General features: G+C 59.9%; 1 protein-coding gene and 1 long non-coding RNA gene across 11 annotated transcripts; one reads left to right on the top strand and one right to left on the bottom strand.

The window, feature by feature from the left end:
• Positions 1–64: 64 nt before the first annotated feature.
• On the top strand, positions 65–3,139 carry LOC140634278 (uncharacterized). Its single transcript, XR_012031792.1, has 2 exons — positions 65–1,316; positions 1,583–3,139. It is a non-coding gene; the product is annotated as an uncharacterized lncRNA (long non-coding RNA).
• Positions 953–14,136, bottom strand: SH2D5 (SH2 domain containing 5). Of its 10 annotated transcripts, XM_072828023.1 has the most exons (14): positions 12,891–12,970; positions 12,272–12,331; positions 11,561–11,716; positions 11,283–11,411; positions 9,749–11,024; positions 9,119–9,324; positions 8,729–8,812; positions 8,154–8,228; positions 6,949–7,095; positions 5,339–5,587; positions 4,990–5,164; positions 4,611–4,719; positions 4,027–4,186; positions 953–3,242 (listed from the first exon to the last, which is right to left on the bottom strand). In XM_072828023.1, exons 6-14 carry the CDS (start codon positions 9,203–9,205, stop codon positions 3,039–3,041), a joined length of 1,290 nt encoding a protein of 429 aa, XP_072684124.1. In that variant the 5' UTR covers positions 9,206–9,324; positions 9,749–11,024; positions 11,283–11,411; positions 11,561–11,716; positions 12,272–12,331; positions 12,891–12,970; the 3' UTR covers positions 953–3,038. The 10 variants fall into 10 exon arrangements, with proteins under 10 accessions (XP_072684124.1, XP_072684123.1, XP_072684128.1 ...); XM_072828022.1 differs by having other exon boundaries at positions 10,881–11,411; XM_072828027.1 differs by lacking the exon at positions 9,749–11,024.
• Positions 14,137–16,371: the final 2,235 nt, after the last annotated feature.

Raw genomic sequence — 16,371 nt, 5'->3', positions numbered from 1 at the left:
GGCCAGCGCCGAGGGGCGGGGCCTGGCGGCGGGGGCGGGGCCTGGCGGCGGGGGCGGCGCCTGGCGCCGGGACCGCTGCGGGGGCGCCCGGAGAGGAGGGGCGCGGCGGGGGCGCGTCGCAGGACCGGAGCCGGGGCCGCCGCCGCCTCCTCCCGCGCCAGGGCTCGCCCGTCCCTGAGGCCCGGCCCGGGGAGCGGGCAGTGGAGGGATCCGCGCTGCAGGCGCCGCCGCGGGACCCGAGCCCCGGAGCCTCCCCAGCGCGCAGCCGCGGCGTTCGCGGTTGCCGGGCAACGCCGGTGGCGTCACAGCCGGAGGCTCCGGGGGGACCCGCGCGTCCTCGCCACCGGCCGCTGGGGGCGCTCGGTCGCGGGAGGCCGGCCGGGGCGGCCCGGTGCTGGGGCGTCAGCTCCCTCCTCTCCTCCCCACCGCCCGGCCCAGAGAGGTTAAGCAGTTTGCCCGACGTAGCCCAGCCAGGACGCGGAGACGCAGGAAGCGGGGCCTCCAGACTGAGACAGGCTGCCTCTTATCCCTCTACGGACTCCGGGGAGGGCTACCCCTCGCCCACCGCCCCCCCCACAGAGCAAAGCTGCTTTCTAATGCCGCCCTCATTTTTCTAAGACGCAGGTTAAAAAACAAAGGAAAAAAGAAACATTTTTGAGAGCCAAAGCCTTTTGACTGTTGGCTTGAGCCAGGCCAAGATCCCCGGCTGAGCCCAGGCAGCTGTCACTTTCCAGTAGGAAATACCCATTGAAATACCCATTGAAGGTTTTAACAGGACAGACATGATTTGGACAAATCTACCGACCCTATTCCTTCAGGACATCCCGAGCCCTGAGGACAGGATCTCTGTGTGGCTCACCCTTGGGCGCCCGCTGAAGGTATGGTTGGCAAACCTGGTGAGGCGGCCTGGAAGAAGACCTTGCCTTCCGAAGGAAAAGTCTGTACTAGACCATCCGAAGAAACGCATTTTATTTGTTTCAAGTCCACACAGTGAGGAGAGCTGGCTACCCAGGTGGTGCCCGTTGGAACAAAGAGAAAACTGATCTATGATTAAGACACTGAAGCATCTGCACAGGAGTCAAGACCCTTGCCCTGTGCATACCACGTGACGAATACTGTGTGAAGGAATGGTAACGTGCTTTGAGAACATTCCTGATGCCCTGTCCACGTGGACGGTGCGCACGGCAAAACCCCTCTCTCACCGAGGGAGGCTTTGGCCTCCTCAGCCTGGTCCAGTCACCAGGTCTTGAACACATGTCTCGGGTGCTGTAATTCCGGACACTGTGTCAGCAAACCTCTCTGCTTGCCAGGGAAAGGTGAGACCGGGCCTCCCAGGGGACCAGGGACCATCGGTTCTGCTGGAAATGGCTGTAAAATGAGTCCCAGTTCCCACTCACGTTCAATATAAAATCAGTGCTGTCGTTCCAATGAGAAGAACCCCCAAAGGCCAGCTGCCTCCTGTTGTCCCTTGTAACGAGAGTGACAGGGTCCCCAGGCCAGACCATTTCCTGGGCAGGAGGCTATAAGCTGGGTACGTGGGGCCTGACTTCCTGAGGAGCCTCCCTTCTTTCTCTCCCATTAGGCACCCCCTCTCCCTTCCAGGAGTCAGAAATCCATCTTTCAAGGCTCAGAACAGTCACATCCCACTCCTAGAAGGGGGAGAGGGCAGCCCCCAGATTCGTGACTCGGCCTCTGCCTCAGAAATAGAAGTTCATCCAAAGTGAACTTGCTCCCTAAATAATTCGGTATTTGTGTCCATCTGTCGAGCTTAAAGGGGGGGGGGGGCACCTGGATCTGTCAATCACTGCAGGGCCAAAGCCTTAGATCAGAGTCATTTCCCTTTACCCCCACTCCCCGCTGAGGCCAAGGGCCCTCTGGCAGGGCCCACATCAGTTCTACCTTTGGATGGTTCTACTCTGACCCCATCCCCAGTGGGGCAGGCCAGTGAGCTAGCCCCTGACAAGCATAGGAAGTGGGCCAGAATCCGGTGGCTTCCCAGGCAGCCCCTAAAGCCAGACCGGCCTGCAGGATGAGTTGAACAGGACCCTCGTCACCCCTTACTCCTATGGCTCACTGCTGGCCCCTCCCAGTCAAATGGATGAAGAAAGTGACCCCGTGTGTGGGTCAGAGGTTGGGGGAGGTCCCCGTCTTGGTGGTCCTCAGGGCTGTGGGGGAGGGGATGAGGCTGGGGCATCCCTCTCCAGAAGGCAGGAATCACCACCCTGTGGATTTGATTGGAGACAAAGTAGCCTTTCTAAGCAGCACAGGGATTCTTTTCCCTGTCTGCTCACGTCCCTTTCACACACACGTCTGTGTGTGGCCTTGTGGCGGGCACAGCCCTTTTGTGCCCGCCAGCCTGCCCTTTTGTGCCCTCCTAACCCTCATTCCTCAGAATTCAATGCAAGACTCCCTTACCTCACGTGATGTGAGAAACAGGCTGTGTGTCTGTCAGCCTGGGTACAGCTCGGCCCAGCCACCATGCCCATCAGCTCCTCCAAGGTCTCTCTGTTTCTCCCATGGACAAGGGGCTCGCCCCCAGGTCTTTGCCCGCAGTGAGGACATGCTCCTGCCTCCCCAGACATGCTCCCTCATGTCCCTCATGCTTCTGCTTCCCCAGACATGCTCCCTCCCTCAGTCAGGTACTCTCGGAAGACTCCCAGTCAGGGCCCCGAGGCCTGGCCTCCTTACAAGACGGCCACATCCCTCATGATCGAACCTTCCTGTCCACCTCAGAAAGCTCCCCTCTTGGGAGAAAGTGAGGCCCAGAGACAAGCATCCAAAGTCACCCAGCAAGTTAAGGGAAGCCCGGAGCTCCGCCTGCCCCTCCTACAATCTCGGCAGGGCCACCTGTCTTGTGAGAAGCCACTGGCAATCCCCAGCATCAGGGCTCCCCTCCTACCACAGGCAGTGAAGTGATGGAAAGCTGGTCCAAGGGGCAGAGTGACTGGATGGAACTGGGGACCAGCAGGGTGGCAGAAGGGCAGGGCGGCCAAGTGAGGCCCAGAAGCCAGGGTGAGGTAGGGCCAGTGGGCTACCTCTTAGCCCAGGCCCTGCAGCTCTGCCTCGGATTTGGCATGGCCCAGGGGCCGCAGTGTCCGGGGGGGTCTGCCCTCAGACCCACAGTCCTGCTCTTCATAGCTGGGGTTCAGACGGCCCATGTCCAGGGAGCAGAAGAGGCTGCGCTCGGTTCCAGCATGGTGCTCCACCAGGGCCTCCAGGCTGGCAAACTCGGCAGGCAGGTGCTAGGGCGAAAGGGCTGAAGCTCCAGCGTCCCCTCCCCATGGCTCCACTCTGGGCACCAGCATACCCCTCCCAAGGGATCCTGCCCCCCTTCAGAAGGGGGGAAACTGGAGCTCAGAGAGGGCACAGTCCTGCTCACCGCAGAGCCAGACACTGTCTCCTCTCCTCTCCTGCCAGCCTGAACAGGACTGAGGCATTCAGCTTGTAATAAGTGCACCCATCCGGTCCCTGGAGACCTGTGGGCAGGCCAGGTCCCCAGACCCGGAAGCCCGGGGGCCGGGTGAGCTTAGGCCAACTTCTGCCCTGAGTCACTTTCCAGCTCCACTGAAAGATGGGCCAGGATGTGGGAAAGCCACTTTTAAAAGCCTGGATTCCCTCAGAAATGGGAGGCCTGACCGGGGCCCAAGGCTACTGGAGGTCCCCTCCAAAAACCCGCTCTGGGGGCGCCTGGGTGGTTCAGGTCATGACCTCAGGAGATCGCAAGATCCCCGGGATGGAGCCCCGCCTCAGGCTCCCTGCAGAGTCTGCTTCTCCCTCCTGCTCCTACCCCTGCTAGCGCTATCAGATAATTAAATAAAATCTTTGGGAAAAAAAAAAGCCTCCGCCGGGGGCCCGAGGGGGGGGCCAGCAGAGCCAATGACAACTGGTTGGAGAGTTAGTTGACTAAGGGGCGTGGCCAGAGGGAGCCAATGGGGTACCGTGATGGGGGGCGTGCGCTCCCGCCCCGGGTCAGAGTGGGCGGGGCCGGGGCGGGGCGAGGACCGGGCCGGCCGCCCGCACGCTCACCTCCACGCAGTAGCGGCCCAGGTGGTTGCGGAAGACCTGGTGGGGCACCACGCCGCACTGTGTCCGCACCGACAGGCACCACTGGCCACTGGCGCCCGGCTCGGGCCACAGCAGGAAGGCGCCCAGCACGTCTCTCCGCAGCAGGGCGAGGGCGCTGGGCCTGGGAGGGCGGCGGGAGAGGCTGAAGGCGGGAGCGACCGCCACCTGGCTGGCATCCCTGGCATCCCCGGGGCGATGCAGGACCGGAGGCGGTGGCGGACCCAGAGTAGGCCCTCCAGGGGGGAAGCTTTTAGACCTTCCTTCCCTGGAGGCGTCTAAGGGGTTCTTGACCGCTGATGGCTTCAAGACCCAACCGGGAGACTGGGGAAGGGCGGGCGGTGAGGAAGCTGCTGCCCTGTGACAGGCCACGTGCTGAAGGCTATCCCAGAGTTGCCCGGTTTGATCCTCTCCGTAGACCTCTTATTATCCCCATTTCACATTTGAGAAAACGCACCCAGTGGGGTTAGTCCCTGGCTGGGGGCAGCCCACAGCCCACTCCTCTGCCCATCCTAGGGCCTGCGCACCAGCCAGGCAGGCCCCCCTACCTGGAGATGCCAGCAAAGGCCCAGATGTTCTCCGTCAGGCTGCCCTCGTTCTCCACCAGGCACGCCCGGCCACCAGGCCCCCGGGGCCACGCCTCCCAAGCTGCAGGAACTGTGGAGACCACCCAGGGGTCAGAGGGAGAGAGGCCACCACCCCCATTTACCCACATGCTGGTGTCCTCACCAGGTCTCCCGCGGCAAAGGTGCATCCACACACACACAGCCCCCTCACGCACAGCTACACGATCCCCTCTGCACACTCCCATGGACAAGGGCACAGCCACACACGGGCACAGCCTTGCATTGACACAGCCGCTCAGGCTTAGCTCTCTGACTCACGGGGGCACACACAGGCCCGCGCCCCTGCGCCCCTGCCACTCACAGGCCTCCCGAGCTGACAGCTGCAGCTGAGTCTCGTAGGTGCAGCCGCGGTAAGCCCCAGAGCGGATCACCTTGCTGCGAATGGCCTTCTTGCGCACCAGTGTGGGCGAGCAGTAAGGGTTCCCCAGGCGGGCGTGGCGGGCGCCCCCACGGCCTTCTGACTCTGGTAGCTCCTTCTAAGGCACCAAGAGGGGCCCACAGGGGCAGGCCGACTCAGGCTCGGCCACGTCAGGTCAGGCGAAACCCCTTCCCACTGATGTCCACCACCCCCTCCCCCCACACTGACCCCCAAACCCTCGCCCGGGGTCCCTCTGTCCACAGCCCCTGCCCTGGCTGGGGCTCCTGCGTACCCCACTGCCCACAGACCCCTCTGCTGGCAGCCGCCTGAAGGAGACCAGTGCGTGAACGTTCTGTGAGAGCTGATCCCGGCTGAAGGGTTCCCGCACTAGGCCAGAGGGCCCCCCGGGGCTGGGCTGTGGCTTCAGGGGCATGTCCCCTGCAGCCCCCAGGCTGGGCTCAGGCTGGGCCCGCTCCTCAGGGTGCTGCAAGAGGTAAGCAAGCTGGAAGGAACGGCAGAGCAACAGGTGCAGGATCTGGACCTAGGAAGGAGGAGGGGCGGGCTCAGTTGGGAGAGGTTCCCTGAGGAACCCTACACATCAGCCCAGTCACCCTTAGTGCTGGAGCCCCTTTTCCCCATTCTTCCTGGAAAAACTCCTCTCATCCTGCAAAACTTCACCACCATGCTGTCCCTCCTACCAGCTTCCTTCGTTCATTTCACAAATCCTGAGCATCTGCTTTGTTGCAGACATCCTGCTTGGAGCTGGGAATGCCTGGGCCACATGCACTCCTACCCCTGGGTTTACTACCCCACCCTATGTCACCCTCTTAGAGCAGTGGCTACGAGCCCAGGCCTCCAGCCCTGCAACCTGGGGTCCAGTGCCAGCTCCATCACTTAGGGGCTACTGTGTGACTCCGGGCAGAGCATGGCACCTCTGTGCCTCAGTTTCCTCCCCACTTCCCTGTGCTCCTTCAGTGAAGTGGAGCACAGAAAGCCCCCAGCATAGGCCCACCGCATAGGCCCACCGCTCCAGGGCCACTATGCTCTACCACCACACTCATTACCCAGCCCGACAGGATGGAACCGTGAGTGCGGGAAGATCGGGTGCAGTGTCTCAGCCACCTGCCATTCCCACCGCCTGCACACAGCTTGAGATGCAGGGGTGACAGCAAATGTTGCTGGGTGAACCACGCCCAGCCTCTGCTTGCTGAGCAGTCGGCTGCCACAGCTCTGTTGTTCATGGTGCCCATAGCGGCTTGATTGCCGGGATCTACCCACTCACCCATGGGCCCCACGGGCCCACACACCAGGGCAGTTCAAGACCTGGACCCACTTCCTGCTCTCAAAGAATTCTATTATCTGTAATTAGGGACAGACGGATGACAGAGCATAGTTCATGTCACAAGACCTCAGAAGGGAAGAGTGGGGGACACCTGGGTGGCTCAGTGGTTGAGTGTCTGCCTTTGGCTCAGTGCGTGATCCCCGGGTTCTGGGATCGAGTCCTGCATCAGGATTTTTTAGTAAAAATCTTTAAAAAAAAAAGGGGGGGAAGAGTGATCTAGAGGACTCAAGGCAGGCTTCACAGACACATGGACTAGCCTTGAAGAGCAAGCTGGACTTTGCCAGAGGGGAAGTGAATTTCAGGCAGAGAGAACAGCATGAGCAAAGGCCTAGTAGTGTGACCATCCAATTTCTAAGCACCTGGCCTGATCCCCACTTCCAGGCCCCGGGGAATGCTGAGGCCACTAACGTGCTTCTGTGGAACCCTCCGTGGACAGAGCCATAGAAGGAGCCGGCATAGCAAGGAGTGCCCACCCCTTGGTCCCCAAAGCGCATGCTGATGCCTGGTGCATGGCCAAACCCAGCCTCAGCAGTACTCGCCCCGCCCTGGGCCCCAGATACCTCTCCAGGCTGGCTGCCCACGAAGAGATGGCAAAAGAGCTTGCTGGCTGGGCTCTGGGGATTTCGGGCCATGAAGGCAAACTGGCAGTCAGCTGGGCACCAGGTGGAGTAGAGGATGCGCCTCAGAGCATGAGCCATCAGGAGCACCTGGGGAGCGCGGGAAGGACGGCCTCATCAGACCCACTGCGGCCTGTGGCTGCCAGCCCTGCCCCTGTGGGCCCCACACCCCTGCAGGCTGGGCTCCAGGGCCCGCTGTCCAGCCTGTGCCCGGCTTAGGGCCCACCTAGCTCCAGGGGACAAACTCTTCCTTCCCTCCAGGCCGCCCAAACCCTGCTTCAAATGGGACTCCCATCCTTCCCGTTGCCTCTGGGCTTGGTCCCTTGTTCCCACTGCCAACCTGCTGGTTGGGATTGTCGTCCCCCTGCCCCTGCTGCCGTCATGCTACAGAACTGAGGGCAAGGTGTTCACGGCTGGCAGGGTCACAGAGAAAGGCCGTGGCAGTGGACCCTCAGGTTGCACATCTGGTGTCTGTAGTCAGATGACCAGGGTTTGAATCCTGGCTCTGCATACTCTCTGGGTCACTTGGGCAGGTAAACACAGCCCTCTGCGCCCTGTGACACTCATTTAGTGGGGATGGTACCCCCGCTCTGATGGGGTTGTGGGTGGGGATCAGTGAGACTTCATGCAAGTGGCACAGGACCTGACCCCCAGGCCCCTGCGATGCACATGTCCAGGACACGATTTGCACCACAGTCGTAGGAGCATGGCCCTGGGTTTGTGGGTGCACAGCCTGGCACAAGGTTGGTGTTCAACACACACAGGCTTGTGGCAGGAGAGGGATGAGCCATGAAGCCGGTGCTCCCTACTGGCCTCCAGCCCGAGTCGGGCCACAGCTGCCTGGCCATCTCTGGGCAGGCCTACACGGAGGCCCCAGGGGCCTGCAAAAAACCGGGGCTGATGATCCTGACATCAGGCCAGGAGGCAGGCCCCGGAGATTTTGGAGGGCCCGGGCTGGGGGTGAGATGGAGGAGAAAGCGTTGCCAGAGCTTGCCTTGAGGGCAGGGCCTGCGGAGACAGGATGTCCACAGGCCCAGAGCAGGCTGGGAGGGCAGGGATGCTCAAGGGCGGCGTGGGGCCGGGCGCATTCTGAGGGAGCTGGACACCTGTCCAGTCCAGGCCTCACCTGCACCCATACAGGCTCCTACCTCGCCCTCCCCGCTGTAGATCTTAAGACCCTGAAGGCTGAATTTCAGGATGACGGCCCGACGTCGGGGATAATCCTGTATGGGAGAGAGTTGGTTGGGGGCAGGCATGACCTTCCAGGCCCTGCCCTGCCTCAGGACCAGCCACCACCAGCTGGGCAGCCAACTCCACCCCAGCTGCCAAGGGACTGGGCCCTGGAGAGTGGACTCCCCCGGAGCTGGGGAACTGTGGCTGGGTCCTGGCAGGCAGCCCCCAGCGGGGCCAGCGCTGCCCATGTTCTGACCATCCCCCTACCTCCCATCTGTGGCTTCCTCACATGGAACACTGGTCATGACTGCCCAAGGGAAGGGGTCCCGGGGTGGGGGGGCACAAGGGACATGGCTCCAGGAGCCTGGCTGTGGCCCTCCAGGGCCCACTTCTCAGAATGGCTCTGGTCCCGCCCCTCCTTGGGCCTCATTTGCTCCATCTCCGTGATGGGGGGGAGGGGGGATTGGATCAGGTGGCTTCAGGGGCCATTCTAGCCTGACCTTCCAAGGCTGTGACCCCGGCCAGGGATGCGCCCGCCCCAGCGCCCTACCTTCAGTGCCCACAACTGTTGTTGTACGAGCCACACACCCTCCTGGGTATCCAGGTCGTCCACGGGGAAGGAACCCACATACTGCTTGGGGGTGCGGTGGGGACAGCAGGGAGGCAAGGCAGTCAGGACCATGGTCCCTGACCCCGTCCTCCACACTGCCCCCTAGACATGCTCTGCCCTGCCAGGTAAGCTGCGGACAGGGAGCTGGGGCCCAGTAGGCTCTGCTGCCTTCCCAGCAGGTGGCTTCGGTCAAGCCTCTGCCCCCCTGAGGCCATCTCCTCATCTGTGCACACACACACATTCTAGAGTAAATAGGTGCTCCCTGCTCCCCAGGACCACCCTCAGCCAGGGCCCACCAGAGTACCACCCCGTGGGGGCGGCCCCACCCACCTGGGCGAACTTGGTGATGCACCTGGGCCGGTGAGGGGCGGGGCCGCAGTCCGAGGCCCTCCGGCCCCCTGCCCCGGGCCTCTGCATGGCCCCCAGGCTTCTACAGAGGGCGGGGGAGAGAGGATGGCTCCCGGGGACTCAGGCTGTGAGCCCCTTTCCACCAACCCTTCCGAGCACTTGCTGTGTGCCAGGCGAAGTCCAGGGCCCTGAGGACACAGGGAATACACACAGCCCCGAAGGAAAGGACAGACCCCCTCCTGCCCCGGGGCAGCTGGCGTGCTAGTGTGGAGGAAGGCCGCTGGAACAGATCAGTCAGATATGGAATATGCTAGACGGTGATGAGGGGGTGGGGAAAGGCAGGCTGGGGTTGCTGCAGCGAGGTTTGGGGGAAGAGCTGAAGGTAGGGCTGTGGCAGGCCACGCCCGGGGCCAAACACTGACACCTCTGTGCTCAGGCCTGGGGTGCCCTGGGGAGGGGGAGGGGGCAGGGGACACGTACCAGCCTGTACAAGGTGCCAGAGGAAGGGGGGCAGCCCAAGAAGGCACCACCTGAGGGGAGGGGTATGGGAGCTCCCAGGACAGTCTGCAGAGGCACAGGGAAGAGAGCAGCCGAGCCCCTGGGTAGACCTACTAGAAGAGTGGGCCAGAGCCAGGCTGGGATCAGCCTTACATGTCACACCAAGGGATTTCAGGCTGTGCCCTGGGGGCAGTGCGGAGCCACTGCAGGTTCCAGGGCAGGAGCGCTGAGATACTGGGAGTGGCCCACGAACTGGATGGCCTGAGCTGCGAGGCCCAGGGGGCTGAGGAGCCCTGCCCCGACTCAGCCCAGGTTTTGGTGTTTCATGGGGCCCCTCTCTCAGATCCATTCCTGGAGAGAAGGAAACCTCCCCGACTAGACCATCCTCAAGGGAGAGCGCTCAGTTCCCCTTCAGCTCATGACCCCTGGTGCACAGTGACCGTGGCACCTAGGCATCTGGAGAAAGAAGGGCTGACTTCCCTCTGCCTGGGTCCCCCCGACTCAGCTCCTCCAGTCTTTCCTGGGTGGCTTAGACCCCCTGCCCCCCATCCTGCCTGGCTCTAGCTCACCAGACTCCTTCCCATCCCTGCACTTAGGATCAGGGAGTCCTGGGTCCAAATGCTGCGTAACTTCAGGCAAATGGCCCCACATCTCAGCTGCCATCTCCTCATCCCCAAACCTGGGGTAATGGGAGGAGACTAGAACTGAGCAGAGGAGCGGGTACCTGCATGATGCCAGTGGGGTGGGAGGGACAATTTAACAGGTCTACACACAGGATGGGGGGACCCCAAGGCCTGCTATCCAGGAGGGAGCCTGGGAGGACAGCGAGGCGGCAGGAGAGACCTGCCTGGGAGCCACAATTCCACCAGAGAAAGCAGGTATCGGGGTGCTGGGTAGGAAATGGGGGCTTCCGGTGTGGGCTCTACGCATCTTCATGCAGATGCTTGGAAACCGACACTCCCCACGCCAGGAGCTGGGGAGCAGCCGCTACCCCTGCCCGCCCAGACCTCCAGTCCCAGCTCAGCCAGGGTGGGGGCAGCAGCAGCCACCACTACAGTCTGTGGGCAAGAACCCACTATGTCACTTTCCCGGGGGTGGGGGGTGGGTAGGAGAGCCAGAAATAAAGGCTGCACGGTCCCCTTGACGGCCTCTGGTCCCTCCCTCCTGTACCCTCTCTCCTCCTGCTTTTCTGACCTCACACCCTCCACTTTTTAATCCTGATCGTTTTTCACATCATGTCCATTACCTACTGTCCATCTGATGTTTCAATACAACAAAGCTAGATGTGTAGCGGGCGCAAAAGCTCTGTGGCCGCTGTTCCAGGCACGGAGACTGGGCTTCCAGGGAACTCAACTTTTGATTTCATGGTCACGTTATGGGCTCAGATGCCCTGGACCCACAGGTGGTGGGACACGGAGGAGGCAAAGACCAAAACAAAAACAGGGCAAGAGGGAGAGAGGGAAAGAGGAGAGGATGAAAGGCAGCCAGCAGAAGTGGGAACAGAGATGCGAAGACAATACGAGATAGAGGAGGGAGGGGAGGAGGGAGAGACCAGGAGCACGTTTCCCATCCTGCCTGTGCTGACACAGCCCCTCAGACACAAGGTGCTAAGACAGCAAAGAGGCACACGGGTCTCCGGCACACTCACGTTCACTCTCGCACATGCCCACATGCCGAGGCAGCTGTGTCCAGGGCTGCGAACCGCCTCCTGCCTCCTCCCTCCAGATCCGGAGCGGCAGCTTTCCTGGGGACACTCCACTGTCCCTGCCATCATCACCTGATCGTTCCCCAATCCCCCAGGAAACTGGAAGTTTCTCTCTTCCTCTCCCTCCCTCCCAGTGCATTTCAGCCCCAAGCCTGGGTTTGGGGGCCAACCAAGGGACCAGTGAGGTTTACCAGGCTCACCCTAACCCCAGACCTGCTTACCCCTTCTGGGTGCAAACACCCACTTATTTTGGAGCACACTTGTTTTTTCCAAGGTTTTTATGCAGCAGCCTGGCTGGGCCAGCACCTTTCTAGGGGGACTCCTTTGGAATGAGGCCAGGGCTCTTCTTTTGCTCCTCTGAGAATTTCCAGGTGGTCCTGCATAGAGACAGGGTACTGGATGGGTTGACTTGCCTTACGAGGGTCAAGGACAGAAGCACTCTGCTGAGTTGAGTCATGGGGGGAGGAGGCATCTTCAGAGCATCCCGGGAGACCAGTCAGTCTGAACTCTGGGCTTAGCAAAGCGTGGCTCAGAGGGGTGAAGCCACTTGCCCAAGGTCACACAGCATAAGGGAGAGCTGGGAAGCAAACCTGGGGCTCTGGAGTTTGTTCCCCTAGGCCATGGCAGTGTCCTTCCACTCACGCTCCCCTCCCAAGTAAGCAGGGTGTCCCCCATGGCAGTGTGGTGAGTCCCCTCTACCCTGAACACCTCAGGTGCTGAGGGCTGATCTTATCAGCAAAATAGCTGCTTTCTCAGTCTGTCTCCCTGTCCAGATGGTCTGGGGCGGCCTGAGCCACTCTGGTCACCTGCATCACCTCCACTACCTTTGGATCAGACATACAGAAGAAGCCCCCCTCCATCCCTCCACCCCCAGACCCGACACACTCCTGCCCCCGACAAGTCCCTTAACTCCTCAGCCTCCATTTCCTCACCTGTAAAGTGGGGACGGTAATAGCAGCTGCCTCTTAGGGTTGCTCATGTATCTGCTCCTTCTGAAAATATTCCAAGCGCCAACATGTGCCAGGTGAACAAAAACAAAGTCCCTGTCCTCGGGGAGCGCGCAAGCAGGGTCAGGGGGACCGTACTGAGAATCAGCATCACAAGGGACTTAAGCGATTTGGAGAAAAATGCAGTGGGGTGAGGAGGAAATGTGATGTGTGTGTGTGTGGGGGGGGGGGGGGGTGTTTAATGCAGAGAGGTCGAGGGTGGCCTCTCCAAACAGACGACATGGAGCGGAAAGTGCTGCCTTCCAGATTAAGTGGGGCGGGCGCCCGGGCGGCTCGGAGCGCGCCCCGCGCGGGTCGTCATCCTGCTCTTCCTGTCATTCCCGGGGAGGGACCGCGCTCTGGGCAGAGAAAGTCCCCGGGCCGACCGCGGGGCGAGCGAGGCAGGACGCTGGCGGAGGGACGGCGGAGGTGACGGCGGTGGCGGAGGGAAGCGGCCGAGACGCTCCTCCCCAGCGCCCCCCGCCCGCCCTGCGCCCGGGGACCGAGCCCCCCTCCCCGCGACCCTCCGCCCCGGCCCCGGCCCCGCTCCCCCGCGCTCACTCACCGCGGCCGCCGCGGCCCGAGTCCCGCCGCCGCAGCTCGGCGCTGCTCCCCCGGAGCGCCCCGCGCGTCCCCGCCGCCCGCCCCCCGGCACCCCCCGCACCCCCGCACCCCCCGCCCGCGCGCCCCCCACGTGGCCGCGGGAAGCAGCACCCCGTATCACCTGGCGGCGGCGCCCGCCCGGGCCCACCAATCGCCGCCCGCGGAGCGGCTCCGCTCGGGCGCGCCGCCCAATCAGCGGCCGCGAGGGGTCCTGGCCCCGCCCCCGCCGGCTCGCGCCCCGGAGCTCCGCCTTAAAGGGCCTGAGGGGTCGCGCCTGCCCCCCGCGGGCCTGTCTCCTCGCGCTGAGGGGTCTGAGCGCCCAGGGCCTCGCCGACGTCTCCCTCTTTGAGGAGACCTTCCCCTCTGGCCCCCTGGCTAGCTCCTCCTCCTCCGGGAAGCCTTCCCAGACCACCGGTGCCTCCTCCACCCCCTGCAGAGCCCTCGTGACTCTCGCTTACGGGACCACGTACGACACCAGTCCTCTTACCGGAGTGCAGGCGGCTCTGACCAGGAGGGGCCTCCATCCCCAGTGCGCAGGACAGAGCCTGCTTCGTTCAGTGACTGTCGTCGCGACGAGGGAGTGAATGCACTCAGGACCCGGCCCCCGTGGCCTCCGGGACCTCCGGGACAACCGGGCCAGGGTCACCTTCCGCCCCTCGCCCTCTGTAGGTAGTGGGTATCACGCACCCTCTTCCTCGTCCCGTAGGAGGGTCCCTCGCGTCTGCCCAGCTCGGCGTCAACGTCGGTCACTGCACGTGGACCGTGTCCCTCTCCTTCGGCCTCGCAAATCCGCTTAGGTGGGGGAGACTGGTGTGCAGACCCAGCTTTGAACTGGAAAGCACTTTTGTTCCCATCAGGCCGGGCATCTTGTAGGTGCCAAAAAAAAAAAAAAAAAAAAAAAAAATACCCTGCAAACCCGATTCAGCTCAGCCTTTGGTGGTGTATGGAAGTGTGAGTTCCGCAGAGAGGAAACACCAGAAATTGCCCACGCACCACTCCTCGGAAAATAAGACACGGGCGCTCGGGTCCAGTGGAGGAGCACCCCGACAGGGGTGAGCGAGGCAGAGAAACAGGGTCTAGGGGCCTCGAGCCTCAGGTGAGTTCTGGAGGAGGCTGGTCTGAGCCCCACACCTGTGTGCTGGCCATTCCCTTGGTCTCAGAGCATGGGCATGCTCTTCCAGAGGCAGCAAGGGGGTGTAATGGTTAGAGGCTTGCTCCCAAATTTGGGCACAAAATCTTACTAGATGTAGGACCTTGGGCAAACACCTTAATCACTTTAATCTGGAATGCCTCATCTGTTAAAGTGTCACTAACACCTGACTCATAGCGACGTCAGGATGAGTTATGTGGGCAAAATGCTTGGCACAGTACCTGACCCACAGTAAGTGAGACACTCGATAATTAATACTAGCTGATGTTAGGCTTTGCCTTTATCCTTGTTTCTTTTGTATATGACTGAATGGCAGGTGTTAAGTGAGTTCCCCATTATCAAGGGCTCTAGGAAACTCTTCACTGAAACCATGAGATGGCCTTGAGTCCAGTGAGGAGAAAGATCTAGATGGTTTGCTGGTTGCTTTTTTGGAAATACCAATATATGAAGCTCAGGGTACACAAAAAATAAAGGGTTAATTCTAACTAGTTTTTAAAAACAAGTGAATTTTTTTTTTTAAGATTTTTATTCATGAGAGACAGAGAGAGGCAGAGACATAGGCACAGGGAGAAGCAGGCTCCTCTTGCCTGCTGGCAGCCTGCTGTGGGACCTGTGATCCCTCCACTCGGGATCACTACCTGAGCCAAAGGCAGATGCTCAACCACTAAGCCACCCAGGCGTCCCTGAATTTTTTTTTTAGGATTATGTATTTGAGGGGCGCCTGGTGGCTGTCAGCTAATAAGCATCTGCCTTCAGCTCAGGTCATGATCACAAGGTCCTGAGATAAAGCCCAACATCGGGCTCCCTACTCGGCAGGGAGCCTGCTTCTCCCTCTGCCTCTGTCCCCCTTGTGCTCTCTCTCCCTCTCTCAAAATCTTAAAAAATTTTTTATTTTTATTTAAAAAAATTTTTTTTAGAAATAAAGGTTGTTTATCTGAGAGAGAAAAGTAGAGGGACAGAGGGAGAGGGAGAGTCTCAAGCACTCTGTGCTGAGTGTGGAGCTTGGTGTGTGAATTTTAAATAGAGAAGACTTGCCAATTACTAGGTTCGCAGTCCCTCTTTGACTCTTCAGAGAAAGCAATACAGTTGTATTCACTATGGGCTCTAACAAGTTTCTGATGCATAGAATTAATTTGGATCCTACATTTTTTAAAATAGGGACAGTAATTTGTTTCAGGTCAAAATGAAACAAGACCAGGGAATTAAAATCATGGTGACATAGGCAAGAGAGAATTCTGCTTTCTAAGCCTTTCTCAGGATAAGGGGACAGGCCAGTCTCAGTGGCAGACACTGTGCTAGGTCCCAGAGATAGGGAGATTAACAACAAAACACCACAGATCTGCAAAGATAATATGTGAAATATGTTACATTGGCTCCTGACTGGAGGATCCCCTTTTTACTGGTCTTCATCCCTACTCAGGGATAAAGTGTTTCAAAACAAAATGCAGGGTGCTCAGTGGTTAAGTGCCGCCTTTAGCCCCGGGCGTGATCCTGGAGACCCGGGATCAAGTCCCACGTCAGGCTCCCTGTGTGGGGCCTGCTTCTCCCTCTGCCTGTGTCTCTGCCTCTCTTTCTGTGTGTCTCTCATGAATAAATAAAATCTTAAAAAAAAAAATGCAGTTATAAATTTGAAGTTCATTCCTTCATTTTTATTTATCAAAGTGATGTAACTGCTAATCTGAGCCATTCTCCCAGGTTTCCGAATCCAGGTGATCTAATTCCACTAAAAGCATAAAAACTCCATGCTTCTACTGTGCACGAAGCCTTACTAAAGGTATGTTAGATGTCAAAGCTGACGTTTGCATCAAAGGAAACAGACTTCGTGGGTGTCAGCCATCTCCGGGGCGAGCCAACCTAGTTCCTTGCGGGACAGCAGCATAAAACGGGCCACTGCTGCATCCTCATCCGCCCTGTGAGTCTAATCCTACATTCATGACAACACAGCTCCCAGAGCCATCAGGGTAGAACTTCAACCATTGGATTTATGACTCACTTCTGCAGGAAGCCCAGGGGAATTACCTATATTCAGCAGAGCAAGAAATGACAAAAAAAGGCAATCTAGGGTGCTGGGTTCATGAGCCCTGGACATGTTGGGGCTCACGGCTGGGTCATGGTTATTTCCTGATGAGTCAATGACATTTACTGAACTACAGGTGTGAGCTTGCTCTCACAATCTCCCCTTTCCTCTAAAATCCTAGAATCTTAACTGGAGTTGCCAGCTGATGAATGTGAGTGGGAAGTAACACCACGTCATTTCAAATCTGATCACCGAGGTGGTGAGCCTGCAACAGGC

Source organism: Canis lupus, chromosome 5 (genome assembly GCF_048164855.1).
Source record: "Canis lupus baileyi chromosome 5, mCanLup2.hap1, whole genome shotgun sequence".
Classification (NCBI taxonomy): Eukaryota; Metazoa; Chordata; class Mammalia; order Carnivora; family Canidae; genus Canis; species Canis lupus.
This window is presented reverse-complemented; position numbering and strand designations above follow the sequence as displayed.

Coding starts and splice junctions, on each gene's coding strand:
- SH2D5 (XM_072828025.1), bottom strand. CDS start 9,205: ATGCAGAGGCCCGGGGCAGGGGGCCGGAGGGCCTCGGACTGCGGCCCC. Junction 4,187..4,610: donor GCCTTTGCTGGCATCTCCAG/GTAGGGGGGCCT, acceptor CCGCCCTCCCAG/GCCCAGCGCCCTCGCCCTGC. Junction 3,243..4,026: donor TGGGCCGCTACTGCGTGGAG/GTGAGCGTGCGG, acceptor CTTTCGCCCTAG/CACCTGCCTGCCGAGTTTGC.